This window comes from Euprymna scolopes, chromosome 7, assembly GCF_053919585.1.
Source record: "Euprymna scolopes isolate OS-2025 chromosome 7, ASM5391958v1, whole genome shotgun sequence".
Taxonomy (NCBI): Eukaryota; Metazoa; Mollusca; class Cephalopoda; order Sepiida; family Sepiolidae; genus Euprymna; species Euprymna scolopes.
The window spans coordinates 154,861,413-154,878,164 of record NC_136488.1 but is presented as its reverse complement, the minus strand read 5'-3'; the positions used below and the strand labels follow the sequence as shown (position 1 = coordinate 154,878,164).

The following is a 16,752-nucleotide window of genomic DNA, read 5'->3' as shown; positions in this document are numbered from 1 at the left end:
ACTTAGTTTTTATGTTATGGAGTCCGTGACATAAATAGAGCGATTAGTGCGGGATGGTGTTGATTACAATGGGGTTCAAAAGGTTAAGACTCATTAAATCTAATGACACCACTGACGTGTTGCAGATGTGTTGCCTTGCAGGTGCATCCAGTCGGAGACACACACACACACACTATCCCCAATATAAAAAGGAGGGACACACACGGGCTAAGGGGAGTTTGGTTGAGAATTTTAGAGTCTACAGTTCAAGATCAACAATCATTTGTTGTCAGTTATTCTGAGAAGAAGAAAGACTGAGATGAATTGATAGCAAAATTCCCACCTTCCTTCTAAGGATGAGCAGAGAACAGGGACGTGACATTTGACTTTGAAACTGAATTAAGTTCCAATTGTCCAGAGAAATGAGACTTGCATCTGTTGTTATGCTTTTGCTCTAGGTGCGTCGACATCAGGACACAAACCACTCTAGAACACGGCAAGAGATGCAAAGAAGATATAAAAAGGTTATTCTGCTTCATTTTTATAAACCCCTCCAAAGGGCTGAGGTGCCGTAAAGTGAACATTGATACGCAACAAAGACATGCAGCATTTCGTCTTGACAAATGCAAAATTACATGCACATTTAAATTTGTTCATGTCGCATAAACAGTAGCAATTTAATTTGTTCATGTAGCATAAACAGTAGCAATCTAATCTGTTCATGCAGCATAAACATGTAGCAATTTTATTTCTTCCTGTAGCATAAACAAGTAGCAATTTAATTTGTTCCTGTAGCATAAACATGTAGCAATTTAATTTGTTCCTGTAGCATAAACATGTAGCAATTTAATTTGTTCCTGTAGCATAAACATGTAGCAAGTTAATTTGTTCCTGTAGCACAAACATGTAGCAATGGGACATGTAGCAGCCATTATGCAGATTCACAAATTAAAAGAGTGAGGGTTGCACTGTGTCATTCATCGGGAATTGAAACCAGAGTTTTTCACTTAATAGAATTTTTTTATTTCTGTGCGATGACAAGATTTCACTTCCGCAAATGAGTATAGTTTTGCACGGCAAATTCTTGTTAAAATAAAAAGAGTAGAAAACTTTCCTTCTGGACAAAATAAAATTGACGCAACTAGTTGTGGCCACATCGAGTGTTCAGAAAAAAAAAAAAAAATAAAAACGAGTTGGCATCGTTTGTAACAGGTTAATAGATTAACACAAGTCATGTTTTGAAGAATTTTAATTATAAATTGAGAGTCAGACATTTTAGGATTTTTTTTGTATGCACATTTTCAACTTTTCACGACTACAATAATGATGTTATGATTGGTCAAAAGTATGAATTCCATTTTGTTATTTATTGCAGTTATCTATAAATATAACCAAGCTTTAATCAACTAGGAAGCATTCCTGAAGTAATGTATTCCACAGGCAAGAAACATTTGCGAAGAAGCTTTGTCCATGGAAATTGACGTTAGGCACATGGAAACAGAAATGAGAGTATTTTTCTGTATGGACACTTTTATTGATAGTACACACATGAAACTCTAGTCTCCTCCAGTTGCAATGCACTTGTCGTACAATTCCAAAAACTTCTGGAAGGCTCCATGGAATCCTCTTGTGTGAACTGACATGAGGGAACTGATAGAAGTCAACAAAGGAACTGATCGAAATCCATGAAGGAACCCCATGCTTGACTCGACACAGCCGAACATTCTATTCCTTCAAACATTCTAACCTGTTACTGGTCTGAATAAATTCTTCCGCTGTTTCGTTTATAAAAAAAAAAAAGGTTTTGTTTCTTTATTCAGTGCTTCATGTTTAACAATTACTTATTTAATTAAAGGATGCCTGACAAGCATTCTCTAAAAACTCATTGGCTTAACATACATTCTTAACATGAAGGATGTGTGCCTTCCATCTATCAAAAAAATGTTCACATTTTTTTTTATCCTAATTATTTAGATTTTGGTCAGTTATTAAATCGATTTGTTTTACAATAAAAAAAACAAAAAATACACAAAAATAATATTATTATTTATATTATGGATGGAAAACTCCAGTGCAAATCACACTTTAATGAAATAAACACAAAAAATTCTTGACAGTATTTTCACTATTGTTACTGCCATTTCTACTGTTTGTTTAGGATGACTTGAAATTAAAAAAGAAAAACAAATATTTTATCATGTGGTCTTAAAAATAAAAAGTAAAAAAACATGATGTTACATATTTTAAATTTGTAAGAAGCCATTAGCTAGTTTAAAATTTGTTGTTCTGGTTAGTTTAAACTTGTAGTCAAATGTGTAAAAATCATATGGATTTTATGAATACACTTTGATGATTGGATGTATCATGAAACTTTCAGATGTATCATGAAACTTTCAGATGTATCATGAAACTTTCAGATGTATCAGGAAACTTTCAGATGTATCAGGAAACTTTCAGATGTATCATGAAACTTTCAGATGTATCAGGAAACTTTCAGATGTATCATGAAACTTTTCAAAACAAAAACAGAAACATAAAGCTTACTTTGTTTCACGGTAATCTTCAGTGTAGCTGTCCCCGTTTGTTGCTGTGCATCGTAAGTGGTCAGTTTAAAAACATATATTCCTACTTTGATGTCACCAGTGGCAGTTGCAATATTCCGGTCGGTATTCGACAGACTTAATTGTGGTCCACTAAAAAAAAGTTTAAAAAATATCAAATATAAAAAAAAAGAAAAATTGAAAAAAAATCATGAGTTTACTTTCAACAGCTTTGTAACTCTTGCTTCCATTATTTTGTCCTTTAATTCTAACATTCCAAGAGTAATGTTTCTGGGCATCATAGGGTGATATGTGCAGAACAGTAGACTTTGATGGTCTGGTCACATAAAAAAAAAAAAAAGGGATGAGAGTTCTTGGGTTAGTGAATGTAGAACAATTGAGGTAGCAGGTCCCTTTCATGGAGGAAGGTCAAAAAAAAAGATTGGAGGTAGTGGTAAAAATGGAATTGGAAGAAAGAGAGATAAATAAAGCCCTGGACAGAGATAGCCTAGTTTGAAAGTCAATTTCTTATAGCTGTCCAACACATGCCAGCATGTAAAACCAACATTAAACTGAATAATGAAGAATTAATTCAAGAAGTCAAAAACGAGTTAATTTCCTTTTCACTTTTAAAATCAAAGGAATTTTATAAATGTGATATTAAAAGTTTAACGAATGGAAATAGAATCATGGAAACTACATTAATGATTAAATACAAAAAAAAAAGGAAATACACACAAAAAAAGGAAATACAAAAAAAGAAATATATAAAAAACTAACATTCAATCCATGGATTTACAAGTTGACCTTTAATTCACAAAAGCATCTTAGTCTTTGCTCATCTGTTCTAAGGCACACAGATGTACAGCCAAACATGGTTTATATTTCATTTTCACTTAGTATTTTTGGTAATATTAGAAATAAATTTAATCAGATTAACAAAAAAAACTAAGGATTGTGTTACCTTATCTGTTCCCACAAGTATTTAACAATTCCTTTGTCATCTGTACTGTTGTGTCCGTCAAGGATCAGGCTGGGTACAGGAAGGTTGATTGTCAGTTCACCAGCTGTTGAAGCTATCGGGGGATGGTTTACCTCTGATCAATGAAAACACAAAAAGTCGTAATTAATTGACGAGTAAAAACAACAATAAATTGATGATAATAATGAATGATAAACATAATATCTAGATGTACATATTCCAACAAACCTTTCTAACAGCAAAATCTCACCCCTTCATTGAAGATGTACCTAGACCCTAGAAAACCTATTCTAATAGTTTCTTCCCTTCGACTGCTAGACTTTGAAACTTCTTCCCTGACTATACTAACACACAGAAGTTCATAATGTAATGTGAACAGACATCTTGTTTCTCAACTCCCTGCATGGTCCCTTGTAGACATGGTCATAAATAGTAGCCCCTTACATCCAGTTGGGTATATGCCTTGTTTAAAATAAAAATAATACTAATAAATAAATAAATAAACAATAAATAATCTATAAATATAAAAGCGAAAATGTATGTATGTATGTGTGTTCGCTTTTTCTGTGTCTACAAAAGGCTTTTTTCAGAGAAGCGGTCGGTCGGTTCACAACTTTTTAAAACTTTTTATATCACATATAAATCGTAATATCTCACAGTTAACAATGAAGCTCGCCTGTCTATTTAATTTGCTCGATTTTGGGAAGATAAATATTCAACATTTGTCGCTCGCCGCATGTGGGTTAGTCTTTTTCCTATAACATCTTGGGAAAATAAAAATCCCGCAGTCAAACTTGACCTCATTAACTCATTAAAACGGGCACCTGCCAAATCCAAGTAATTAAATAAATTCAAACGTGTTTCCGTTAGCATCTCGCAGTGAGGCAATGGTTAACGTTGCACTTTTTTTTTTTCACACTTTAATTTACAACTTTGCCTCAAGGGTTCGGGTTCAATCCTCATACTTACCTACCAAAACATTTTTTTAACCCCCCCCCCTCCCCCGGAGTTTCCACACACACCTCCAAACACCGGGGCAACGCCGGGTACCCCTCGCTAGTAATTATTAAATAAATAAATAAATAAATAATAAATAAAATAAATAATAATAATTAATGATAATAAATAAATAAAACCACAGGCTGTTTCCAAGGAGAGATTTTTGATGACCTGTATGAAAGCACTTTGTGAACCAATAATAAATAAATAATAATTAACTAGCTAACTAACAAACATTGAGAATCACGCTGTAATTCGGTAGCCAATACAAAATTTCTAATAGAAGCATTCACCTAATTCTCAGGAAAAATTTGTTCTCGTTTCATTATTGAACATCTAGAAGTGTGTATTATTTTATTGTTCTTAGTTATTATCGCCTGTTGTAAGGATCGAACCTTCAACCTCAACAAGACTGACACTTAGAACTGATTATTAATCACCGTCTTGGATTAAATAAATTCCATATAGAAATGACGTACCTGGTTTGACAAATATGTGAACATCTGCAGTCGCTGTTTGACCTCCAGTATCTGTTACTTTCAGGGTAAACTTGTAGTTTCCTTCTTCCAAATTGGACAAATTCAAATATGGAGTACGTACTCCCTGGGTGAAAAAAAAACAAAATGATTGCAATAAATCCGAAATGAAAATCTTAGATAGGCATTTATGTCTGAGTGATACTAAGCAATAATTGCCTGAATAGATCATGTAATCTATTTATCTATAAAAGTGAAAATGTGTGCGTGTGTGTGAGAACAACTCTTAACCTATATACTCAACAAATCTTTGATTTACAGACTTTAAATTTAGTATATAGGGTATTCATACGTTAATATTTTAATCCAGAAAAAAGGGCTGCTCAGGGGTTAAAATTGAAAAATTGATGCTTGGGGAGTCATCAGATTTTTATCTGTTTATCAACTGTTTCATGACTGCACATGTGTGAATCATTCACATGACAGCGCCCTTATGTTAAGAATAAGTAGGTTTGAAAACACTTTTTAAAGATCGCGACAAGCTGGCCTAATAGTTATCATACTTGACTTGCTATCTTTAGATTTTGGTTTCAACCTTAGAGTAATTTTTTTTTTTTTTTTTACTTACATGAAGTGAACTGTTTAGAAAAAAGGCATAATACTTGCATGCACATCTCAGTTTCTTTCCGTTTTTTTTACCTCATTTTTTTTAAAAAGGAATTTAATGTTACATTTAATACCAGGCAACGCCGGGTATATCTTCTAGTAATCTATTTAAATAAAACAGTAGATTATGCATGCATGCATGTTTGTCTGTGTGAAAATATTTAACCGATAAACTATTGGTCACATGACACTAAAATTAATAGGAAATAGTAATCATACATCAACGATGGTTTATAAAGAGTAAAATTTTTGTTTGGATCAATGAATAATGCATACAAAAGTCAGCAAGTTAAAATACAAAATGTTCATTTCAACTTTCTGACATTTTCTATTAGTTTTTACAAGCGTAAAACAAATCATAACTAAAAGTGGTTTAATTTTTATAATCATACAGACATATTTTTTTTTTTTTTTTGAAATTACAACTTTATAACATATAAAAATCGATAGAATATTAACTAATATACGGAATCTGCTAGAATTAAAATATCATATTTAAGCATACTTTACAACTGGGCTATGTCTTGCAGTTTTAACAAAAAAGCTACAATAATATCAGAGCATCTCCATTTACGCTAAACATCTACAGAATTCCAACATCAATATACTACATATGAAAGAGTTTCCTGTGGAATTTCCACAGGTCCTGCTAGTGATGTATTATTGGTATTAGTTTTTATTTTTAGCAGAATATAAAGCGAATCTTAGGTTTGCTTTTAACAGCCTCGTAACTCTCGTTTCCCATAGTTTGTCCTTTAATCTTTACATTCCATGAGCAATGTTTCTGTCGTTTTCTGGATTAGAATATATTCATATAACATTTAGCATTGGTTAGTTTTTAATCTTGAAGTGGCATTTTTTTTTTTAGCACTTTGCATCAAGTGGATTCATGCTTTGTCTGGGACGATTTTTACATAAAAAAATAAATGTTACATCAATATGAGAAATGACACTTTATTCTTTTCTTCAGTAAATTAATCCAGCATTTAGGGAAGTATTTTTGTTTGGCAGTTTTAATCACAAATGAAGACTCGAAGCACACAACAGATTTTACGTTGCTTATTTTTATTGCTGGTGCAGGTTGACATCAACTAAAACTCACTCAGTTGCTTATGCATTGTATGTTCCCTGCCCTGTCAGGAGAGTAGAAGAAGTCTATGTAACTTTTACCAATCTCTGCCTTATTTTTGTAGGTGCAAAAATTAATTGCCACCTGTACCTAAACCTAAACATAGATTCCATAATCAAAGCTTCTTTCTTAGAACTGCATGCCTGTGGAATTGTCTTCCGTTTTCCTGCTTTCCAGCTGTCTATGATATGGTTGTCTTCAAGTCCAACGTGAACAAGTTTCTGATGAGCCATTCCACTTAAGTTAACAAATTTACCGAACTTCCATTACTATCGATTACTATATTGTTCTTTTGACTACTCTACACTCTTTAACCCTTATCCTTGAGTGGCCTATCGGCCTTGATAAGTGGTGACGCCTATGTAAAAAAAAAAAAAACATGTCTGCATGTCTTGTAGGGTTCAACTGCTAAGTAACAGAAAAAACAACAAAAAAAACAAAATGGTGATGTGCAGTCGATTTTATCTGCAACAGTTGCAGGAGTTGGCCAAGTTGAACATCATTTGGAAGGACAAAGCTTGTCCACTCATGCTTGTAAAATATGAACCTTTACAGCAGAATTAGAAAATCAATTCTAAAAAAGACATTCTCGGTCTTATCACCTATCCATTTCTCCCAAAAATCAAATCTTGGATCAAAATATTAAACCCAATATAACTTCACAGAAACATAGCTTTAATTTTATCATTACTAAAACTATGCATATATAGGTTATTTTAAAAGACTGGATAATTGGATATTTTTCATTCCATCAAATGAAATATTTTAAAGTGATTATGAAAGAGCTTGGTGATAGGTTATCTTCTCTAATAAAATTGGAAGATATTGTCATGTCAAGTGGTCTCCTTGTTCACAAGAAAAACTTTAGTTATCTTGACTTTTTTTTAATGTATGTGAAATAGTAAAAATCGAAAACGTGCACACACTAAAAAAAAAAAAAAAAAAAAAAAAATTAAACAAAATGTCCGACTCAAATCATATATGCCATCCTCCAAAACGACATTGTCAACTCTCAAAAAGCCTGACTCTTGAATTGTAATTAACAATTCCCTACAAAATACGATACTAATTTAATTGTTTTGCCTTTTCTCTCCATGAACACCTGCCGTAGTCATGTCTTTCTGTGGGAGAAAAGTTTCTTCTTTCCATTTCAACAAGAATTCACTCATGCAAAATAAATGCTCAGTTGCATAAGTGAAATCTTGTCATTGCACAAAAATAAGATTCTATTTTGTAAGTGGAACTCTCTCGATTAAATACACAGCACAATCTTTGCTATTTTACTTTGTAGATCCATGATGGCTTCTACCGTATGCTAGAGAAGAAAACTCCACAGCTTCAATACACTTGATCTAAAGATTAAAGAGTGAATGTACTAAAATTGAAGACAATGGGGATTTATCATATTGAGTTGACAAATTTTTTGTGAAACAATATCAATATATTCATTGGATATGGTTTGGTTTCATGCCATGTCAACCCCTTTTGTGTTATTTAATGCCAAATCTGTAAATTTTGGCAAAGATTTTATGCTTTAGGTTCTTTATATCTTCAAATATTTATTCATGGTGTTTGGTTTGGTTGTTGTGTTTTACAACATATCAACCATTTTCAGTTTATTTAATATTAAATCCAGTCATTTATGAAAAACGTCTTAATGCTTCAAGTTCTTTATATCTTAAAATATTTATTTGTGGTGTTTAATTTGATTGCTTTGTAGAGGAACATTGTTATTTTTAGGGTCAGGGTTGTTTTCTGTGTTAGATGCATTGATTGAATTTTAAATTGAAATATGTATGATATATGTTCGAAAACTGAATTATAACGCAATGTTATGAAAATAAACAAGTATTTACTTGTTTAAAATTAATATATTTCGGAGTTATACACCTTTGTCAAAATTTTTTTTCTTTATTTCCTCACCATGATGTAACACTGCAGATAACTGCACACAGACTCTTAACTTTTTTTTCTTCAATTTAACATCATGGCAAGTAAAAAAAAAAAATAAAAAAAAAATAAAATTCTGATCAAGGAATATAACTCCGAAATACATTAATTTTAAACAAGTAAATACCAGTTTATTTTTATAATATTGCATTGTAATTTAGCTTTCAAATGTATTTCATATGTATTATGATTTAAAATTCAAATTCAATTTAACACGGAAGACACTACCCTGACTTTCAAATCGCATTGCCAAATTCATTCTTCCAGTATTTCAAAAACACTGTAGATAACAGTACGCACACTATTCATTTTTTTTCTTTTTCTTCAATTCGACATTATACTTGCTTATTTTCATAATATTGCGTTGCAATTCGACTTTCAAATATATTTCATTTCAATTTAAAATTCATATTGTTTTATTTTTAGCTTTGGAGAACATGATTAAGTTTTGCAAAGAAAGAAAAAACAATAAAATTAACGTGTGGTCCATTTTAGACCAGGGTTGGTTGGTTGTTTTTGTTTTACGGCATATCAACCCTTTTTAGGTCATTTAATGCCGAATCCAATGATTTTGAAGAAAGGTTTTTAAATAGAATATGTATATATTTTTTTCCAGTCAGTTTCTATTTAACCCATAGTTGGGACCCTAACAGGTACTACTGCACCTGGTCAGAGTGGACCTGGGAGCAATGGCAATTAAGGGGCGACTCCACACTCCCCAAAGCCCGCAAGCTGGGGCCTCACAATCGGATATAGTTTAAGGCTATATCCAGGACCTTTTAGACCAGGGATCCAGTATCTAGAGACAGCCTAATCTGGTAACATTAGATTACATGATGAAAATAGCATTGAAGTTGCTATTGGGGGGGGGGGGGCTCAAAATTTTACCGATATGTACAGACTTTACGAATGCTCTGTACAACAAAAATATTTTAATTCAAAACACTATTCATATTTTTTGTTCTAGATTTTTCCTTTCATGATTCGTGTCAGCTTTTCATTTTCTTTTTAATTCATTTATTCTTTTACCATTTTACATTACACGAGATCCAATAACTTTTTCCATATTCAACTACAGCCAATCTTCTAAGATACTGTGTCTTGTAAGATACTGTGTGCTAGTCAGAAAATCGATTTTCCTCTATAAAGCTTATAAATTGACCAGACAGTATGAGCGATTTTCGTATAAAATGGCCAGAAACAAGTATTTCAATACTTACACTGAAATAGGTTTATACTTATGTAACTAATATATATACATGGTTACTACCTCCAGAAAATGATAACCTCGGATTATATTTATATATATATATATATATATATATATATATATGGTAAAACTGGTAATTAGTAAAAATCTGAAGAGAGTGCTCAATACTATAGCAGAGCAAATATGTGTTTTATTTTTTATTACCGTTTTAGCTGTTTGGTTACATATGTTTCAGATGTTGGACCATGTTTACGATCCAACAGCCTCGTCAGACCTTACAGAAGACTTCTGTAAGATCTAACGAGGCTGTTGGATCGTAAACATGGTCCAACATCTGAAACATATGTAACCAAACAGATAAAACGGTAATAAAAAAATAAAACGTGTGTGTGTGTGTGTGTGTGTGTGTGTGTGTGTGTGTGTGTGTGTGTGTGAGAGATTGAATGCCAACCTATGAAATGAAGAATGACTGTGACTGGGTTTGAATCCCTCAATTATTTTCTACACTGATGAAAACGTAAGTTCGGAGTATGCCTGTGGGTAAAAATAATATTTAAAAATATTGTCATTATATATGGCAAAATCACGCCAACACACTGGTTCTTGTCAGATCACCGAAGTTAAGCAACATTGTGCCTGGCTAGTACCAGATGAGTGACCATTTGTGAATTCTAGCTTATCTCCGCTTATTCCGCTTATCTCAGCATTTGTTTCCAGTCGTCCTGAACCTCCACTTGCTACTTGTATTTAACGATGTCGACTCAGGAGAAGGTGTGGTTGGAGATTGCGCAACTCTTGCCACAAAAATTTCATGCACAGGCACCCTTACAGTGGGTATCCATAGTCTGTCAAGACTGAAGGAAGCCTTCATAAATATTACTTTTTATTTGTTTTACATAAGCATTTATATGTCGGTTCACATTCGGTAACATGCTTCAGTTAGACAATTACAAGTATCTAGAGAACTTTTCAGGCAATGTTGCTTATACAAAAGTTGAGTCCATAAGTATACCTTGCTCTACTTTGGCATTGAGCACTCTTGCAGGAACCTTGGTAAAATTCATTATTTGTTTCATCTCTGGAAAATATTAACCAGGCCCAACATTGCCCAGGATTAAACGAGGGTCAACAAATGTTCCGTGCTACTGTCATAAAAATTGGTGAAATCACCCATTTTTCAATCAAATCGATCGATTGTCTGCTCAAGTTGGAGAGCCCACCACAGTGTAATGGCAGAAAGCTTCACATGCCTCCCTGCAGTGACTAAATTTATTTTTGCATTTTTTATGAAAATAAAAAGCATCGTAACAGTAAAAAAAAAATTAAAATTTTTCAGGAACATTATAAAAAACATAAAGTCCATATTAATGAAATCGATATAACTTTAAGAAAAATAATTTCTTAAACTTAAGATATTATCATTGAATTAAGCAATGTTTATTTAATATTTTCACACAAAAAAATTATCATTGCAAAAAATATTTCTACCTTTTTTTTTTAGATTACATTTTTAGCATAATTTTTATATGTAAGATTCTAATATTTTCCTTGCATGAATGAATGTGTAATCTTCAGCATAACAATTTTTATTTAATCTTGAAAAAAAAAATAAATTAAAAAAATAAAAAAATTTCTATTTAAAAGCAGGAACACACAAAAATAATTAAATTAAAAAATGGTAAAAATTATACAAACATTCCCGATAGGAATGTATGATTGCACAACTGGGGGGGGGGGAGAAAATCAGTCAGTTTTGTCCCCTCTCCCACCCATCAACAACCCAGCATCATTTTCAGATAGCCTTTTGACTTTCTGATATTTTGGGCTTTCGTAGAACTGATGCTAGACGAATTTTCATTTCTTTTCATTATGCGAAGCCAGCATCTTTTACTTTTGAGGACTAAGTAAGCTATTTTTTTATACAAATAAGTTTAATTTTTATTTAATTCAATATTTTAGGACTTTATTTTACTAATTACCTTTGAAATAATCTCAGAAAACTAATTTATCTTTCAAGCGATTTTTACAAAATTTTACTGCTTCAAAATTTAGCTCAACTTGTTAGCTTCCGAATGGCGCCATAAAACATTTTTCGTTATAACATATTTTTCATGTGTAAAGAATATTGTTTTCCTTTTGGAAATTAACTTCAGGCTTTAATCTTTATTTTATTTTATTTTTAATAATACAATCAGAAAGCAATTTTTTTTATTTTATTTTATTTTATTTTTAATAATACAATCAGAAAGCAATTTTTTTATTTTATTTTATTTTTAATAATACAATCAGAAAGCAATTTTTTTTATTTTATTTTATTTTATTTTTAATAATACAATCAGAAAGCAATCGGAAACCTACAAAAAAAAATTGTGATAAACTAGCCTTTAAAACTATGTCACCCTATCACTTTTCTGCCACTGTAGTATGATTTTGAAAAAGTATTAATGTTTTATCACAAACTTAAATGGCTTTTAAAATGTTCAGTTGTTTAAGATAAATATATTAAAGAAAATAGTGGAATACCTTGTAGATAGATAGATATTACTCAGAAAAAGTGATAGAAGCAGAGAAAGGACAAATTTAGAAGTTTATGAATGAATACATAAAATCAAAATATGCTGGAGAAAGAACCCTACACCACCTCTGCAAAAAATGCAAAAATAAAAATAAAAACAAGACATGAAAATTAATTTATACTTCATAAACGAGTTAAAAAAAAAAAAAAAAAAAAAGCAGCAGATTTACCATCATGTCTGCTGCCAATTGCCCATCTGGTGCTTTGATCCACTCATAAGATTTGATCCCTTTGTCATCTGTGCTACCATTTCCATACAAAGTAACATAATTTTGAGGGAGGTTGATCACAATATCAGAACCAGCATTTGCTGTGGGCTTGTAATCTGTCTCTAAAAAGGACAAGGAGGGGTGAGAAAAATTATATAATATTATTTTACTTAAAGAAAAATGTCCAAAATATTTTTAAAAAATACTTTCTTTTCTCATGTTTTTATATTTATAATCTCAAAGTGCATTAAATTTTGAATAACGTTTTTTTTTTGTTTTTTTTTTACAACACATCAATCATCAAAGGGTTATTTAATGTCAACTGAATATTGGTGGAATAATTACTTATTTTTGTTTATATTTTATAAACAGTTAAATTTTATTGAAGAGTTATTTTTTTTAGTAAACTTAAAGATTTTACTCAGGTTAGTGTTTTTTTTTTTTTTTTTTTTTTTTTTGCCAAGTCCTCAACCCATTTAGAGTTATTTAATGACAAATTCAGTCATTTTTATATTTAAAAAATTTCCAAATATTTATCTGTAGCAGCATTAGCGATTATTACAACAGAAGCGACAGGTTGTAGTTTAAGAATTTAAGTGTGTTTGGTTTATAAGTTTGGTACTGACTGATGCAAGTGTTCAACTTCCCTTCTGGCTTGTCCAATCAGAGGCCATCTCTCAAGCAAGTTAAGCACGTGATAGAAGTTGATAAAAAGGATAAACACACTACTATATACTTTCTCTTTCTGGCTAGGAGATCAGAGTGAGTTGACTCATCTCACAGCACTTTTTCCAATCTCAATCTTCTCTTCTAGGGTGCAACTGTCTCTCCAGGTCGTCTAGCCCTGGGGTTCAACAAGAAGCACCATGCACTTAACATGACTACTATATATTCGTACACACACACACTGATTTCACCACTGATATGGTACACAGTTTTTATAAATGAACATTTTTTATTTTCTTACAAACAGGACATTCATGAGATGTTCTTCAGAAACGAACACTTTTCTCTTCCCTTCTAATGGGACTTTCATTTAACACCATGAGGAGTTCCAAACCATTTTATTTTCATCCATACTTGCAGACTTATTCCATCACTAACATATTTCTCTTTTCCATTCCTCTTTAATAATAACCCACGATGATTCAATAAAATTGTTTTAAATGTTAGAATAAGACCGTTTTTCTATTCTACATATCCATGGAGTTTGTGTTAAAAGTTTTGAATAAATATTTTAGAAAATTTGAAAAAAAAAAAAAAAACTACTAAGAAAAAAATCAAAGAAAAAAAGAAAAAACAAACTTACCTTTAATAGCTGTTACATTAGCCGTTTTGGAATTTGTGGCGCCATCGGTATCAGTTACAGTCAGCCTGGAAACACACAAGGCCAGGGGTTCTTAAGATACAGGTTCCGAATTATTTAGTTTATATTTAATGTTTATTATTTTTACATTCGTCAAAAACTTTGTTCATGTAAAATTTACTGATGAATGTCCTTTATTAATATACTAGCATGGTTACTAGCACTGCCCAAGAAATAGACAATAAGATAAGAGTTCAAAAATGTAACATCTTCTTTCACCCCCCCCTCCCCATCCTCTCCTTTTTACCACCAACCCCTTTCCTCTCATTTTCTTTGGCAACAGGAAAAAAAATCGTTGACAGATTACTACATGATATTAAACAAATAAAATAAAAATAAAATTACTCTACCCCCCCCTTCCCCAACTAATTCTGGACCGACAGTGCTTCAGAGTAATGAGTGAATGCTTTGGAAGGAGGGACTGCATGCTAACAGGAAGGGATGCTCGTTCTCTAGCCTTCTTGCTGATAGATGTAGTCTGGTTTCTTCCACAGATGTTGTTAAGGGCCGGATATGACCGAGGAAGATTTTTCTTAATTTCAGTTAATAGCTCCAAGAGTTCACATTCACAAAGGAGATGGTGTTTATCACTAATAGTCTCTGTGATCTCGGCCGGCGATTTCTCATCTCACATCTGCAGATGGTGAGAATATATAATACATATGTCATTGTTACTGTTGTTTCACATTTATTTATTTATTTTACTCTTTTTCACCCCAAACAAGGAATATTGCCACTTGAATGTAAGGGGCTACTATTTCGGAACATATCTACAGGAGACTATGTAAAGAGAGGTTCACATTACATTTAAACTTCTGCATATTCTTACAGTCGGGGGGGGGGGGAAGGAAACAGGGAGGGAATTCCAAAGTCAAGCAGTCCTAGGGAAGAAACTATTAGAGTAGAAAGCTTTCCAACATCTAAGGATCTATACTATGAATGAGTGGGATTTTGCTGCTAGACAGGTTAGTCGGGGGGGGGGGGGTAGAAGTGCAAGGAGTTCATCAGGGCACATTCTATTAAAATACTTTTAAAACAGACACAGGGATGCAACTTCATCGGACAGTGGTTGTAACTTGGTTGATAGTGCAGGCCCTATTATCATACTGGATTAGTATTCAGGAGAACTGGAAAAAGAGGGGGGTGGATTAAGCTATTAGGACTTTCTGTAACTAAAAATGCCATCTATAATATAAATCTCACCTGTCTGTTTAAATGTATGTTTGTATGTGTCGCAAAACTTTTAACAGAGGCAACGGATTTTCACGAGATCAGTATCATTTTGAAGCTCGACCCTTTGGGCGACAAATATCGAAAACATTAATTCCTTCACCCTTAACTAGGCACTTTTCTACAGGGAGGGGTAGCAAAAGATTGTTCCTTCATGACAATTTAGCCAAATACGCATGCGCAAAAAACGTTCTTTCTTGAATTAGTTCAAATATAAAAAAAAAAAAAAACTAATTTTGCTCACATACGATCATAAACCAGTTGGTATAGTAGCAATGTTGTTATCTTAAGATTTCATGTTCAAGCCGAGATATCAGATATATATATTTTTTTGATTTAAAAAATTTTAATATTGAAACAAGGTTATTTATACAATTTTTTCGTTATTTTTAAAAAATTTTTCCATCACGTTTGCTCTTTTTTTTGTTTTTGCCAATTTTTTAAAGAGGTTTTAACACCATTTGCTGTTTTTTCTCCTCCTGATTTAAAGTTATATTTAAATAGGGTTATTACATTCACTTATTCTTTAATTTCCATTTTGTTTTGATTTAACCCCCTCCCCCCGTTAGCTTTTTATAAATGCTTGCAGTGTTAGTGATTTATATAGTTACTTGTTAAAGTTCATTACTCACTTGAAGCGATATTCTCCTGGGGCCAAACTGTTCAACTTCAACATAGATTTGTTTCCTTCAATGGGCCGTTCGTTGATGGGACCACTGATTTCTTCCCATTTATATTTGACAATATTAACATCATCTTTACTTTCTGAAAAAAAAAAAAAAAAAATTATTCTCACATTTAATTTATATTAGGTGCTTCTATATTATTCAAACAAAAAATATTGAATTTCAAGTAAAACAAATGGTACTTACATAATTGTCATGTTGCAAATAGTAACATATCCAAAAATTATAGAAAACGATAAGATAAAAAAAAATTATTAATGAAAAACAGTTTTCGATAAAGTTTATGAGGAATAAATTTTGTCCGACATTCTGAATTATGTTCCCCCATGTTATATGCACAACAGAACTTAATTATCTCCCCTGTCAACTTATCTTTTTTAGTAAGTGTAATATTGTGATTTAACTTCCTTTCATAAATTTATTTTTTCATCAGTAATTATTTTTCTACCTTATTGTTTTTCGTAATATATCATCCGTCTTTCTGTAATTGGACAAATTCAAAATGCTTGCTTATCACTTATTTTCTCATGGCTAGACTGGGTTACTATTGTCTGGTAGGTTTAGTATAAATGTTTGATAGCTTCTCTGGCTGCTGTTTCTGATTGGTAGTACAAGAATCCTAACTCTTAGGCAGCAGCACTAAAAGCAGCTGATCTATCAATAGTTGTATAAAACAGAGAAGTGTAATTCTATGTCACGCATGAAAAGGAATCCTGCACTTATCTCAGGTGGGCTTGCCCAAGGCCACAACACCA

The 16,752-nt window shown here is 32.1% G+C and overlaps 2 protein-coding genes across 4 annotated transcripts in view; one reads left to right on the top strand and one right to left on the bottom strand.

The window, feature by feature from the left end:
* Positions 1-16,752, bottom strand: part of LOC145280075 (dyslexia-associated protein KIAA0319-like protein) — a 572,614-nt gene that overhangs the window by 33,636 nt on the left and 522,226 nt on the right. For both annotated transcript variants that reach the window (XM_080131771.1, XM_080131772.1), the window contains exons 9-14: positions 15,944-16,076; positions 14,025-14,089; positions 12,677-12,837; positions 4,980-5,103; positions 3,484-3,616; positions 2,524-2,672 (exon numbers count right to left, since the gene is read on the bottom strand). In XM_080131771.1, the coding sequence (XP_079987897.1) occupies positions 2,524-2,672; positions 3,484-3,616; positions 4,980-5,103; positions 12,677-12,837; positions 14,025-14,089; positions 15,944-16,076 (765 nt within the window). The remainder of the gene's footprint in view (positions 1-2,523; positions 2,673-3,483; positions 3,617-4,979; positions 5,104-12,676; positions 12,838-14,024; positions 14,090-15,943; positions 16,077-16,752) is intronic.
* Positions 1-16,752, top strand: part of LOC145280076 (uncharacterized) — a 112,106-nt gene that overhangs the window by 72,755 nt on the left and 22,599 nt on the right. The window contains exon 7 of one of the 2 annotated variants that reach the window (XM_080131775.1): positions 1,355-1,379. The exons of the other annotated variant lie outside the window; for it this stretch is intronic. Within the exon in view, the coding sequence (XP_079987901.1) occupies positions 1,355-1,364 (10 nt within the window). The 3' untranslated portion in view covers positions 1,365-1,379. Of the gene's footprint in view, positions 1-1,354; positions 1,380-16,752 lie in introns of those variants that run through there. 2 annotated transcript variants of the gene reach the window in all.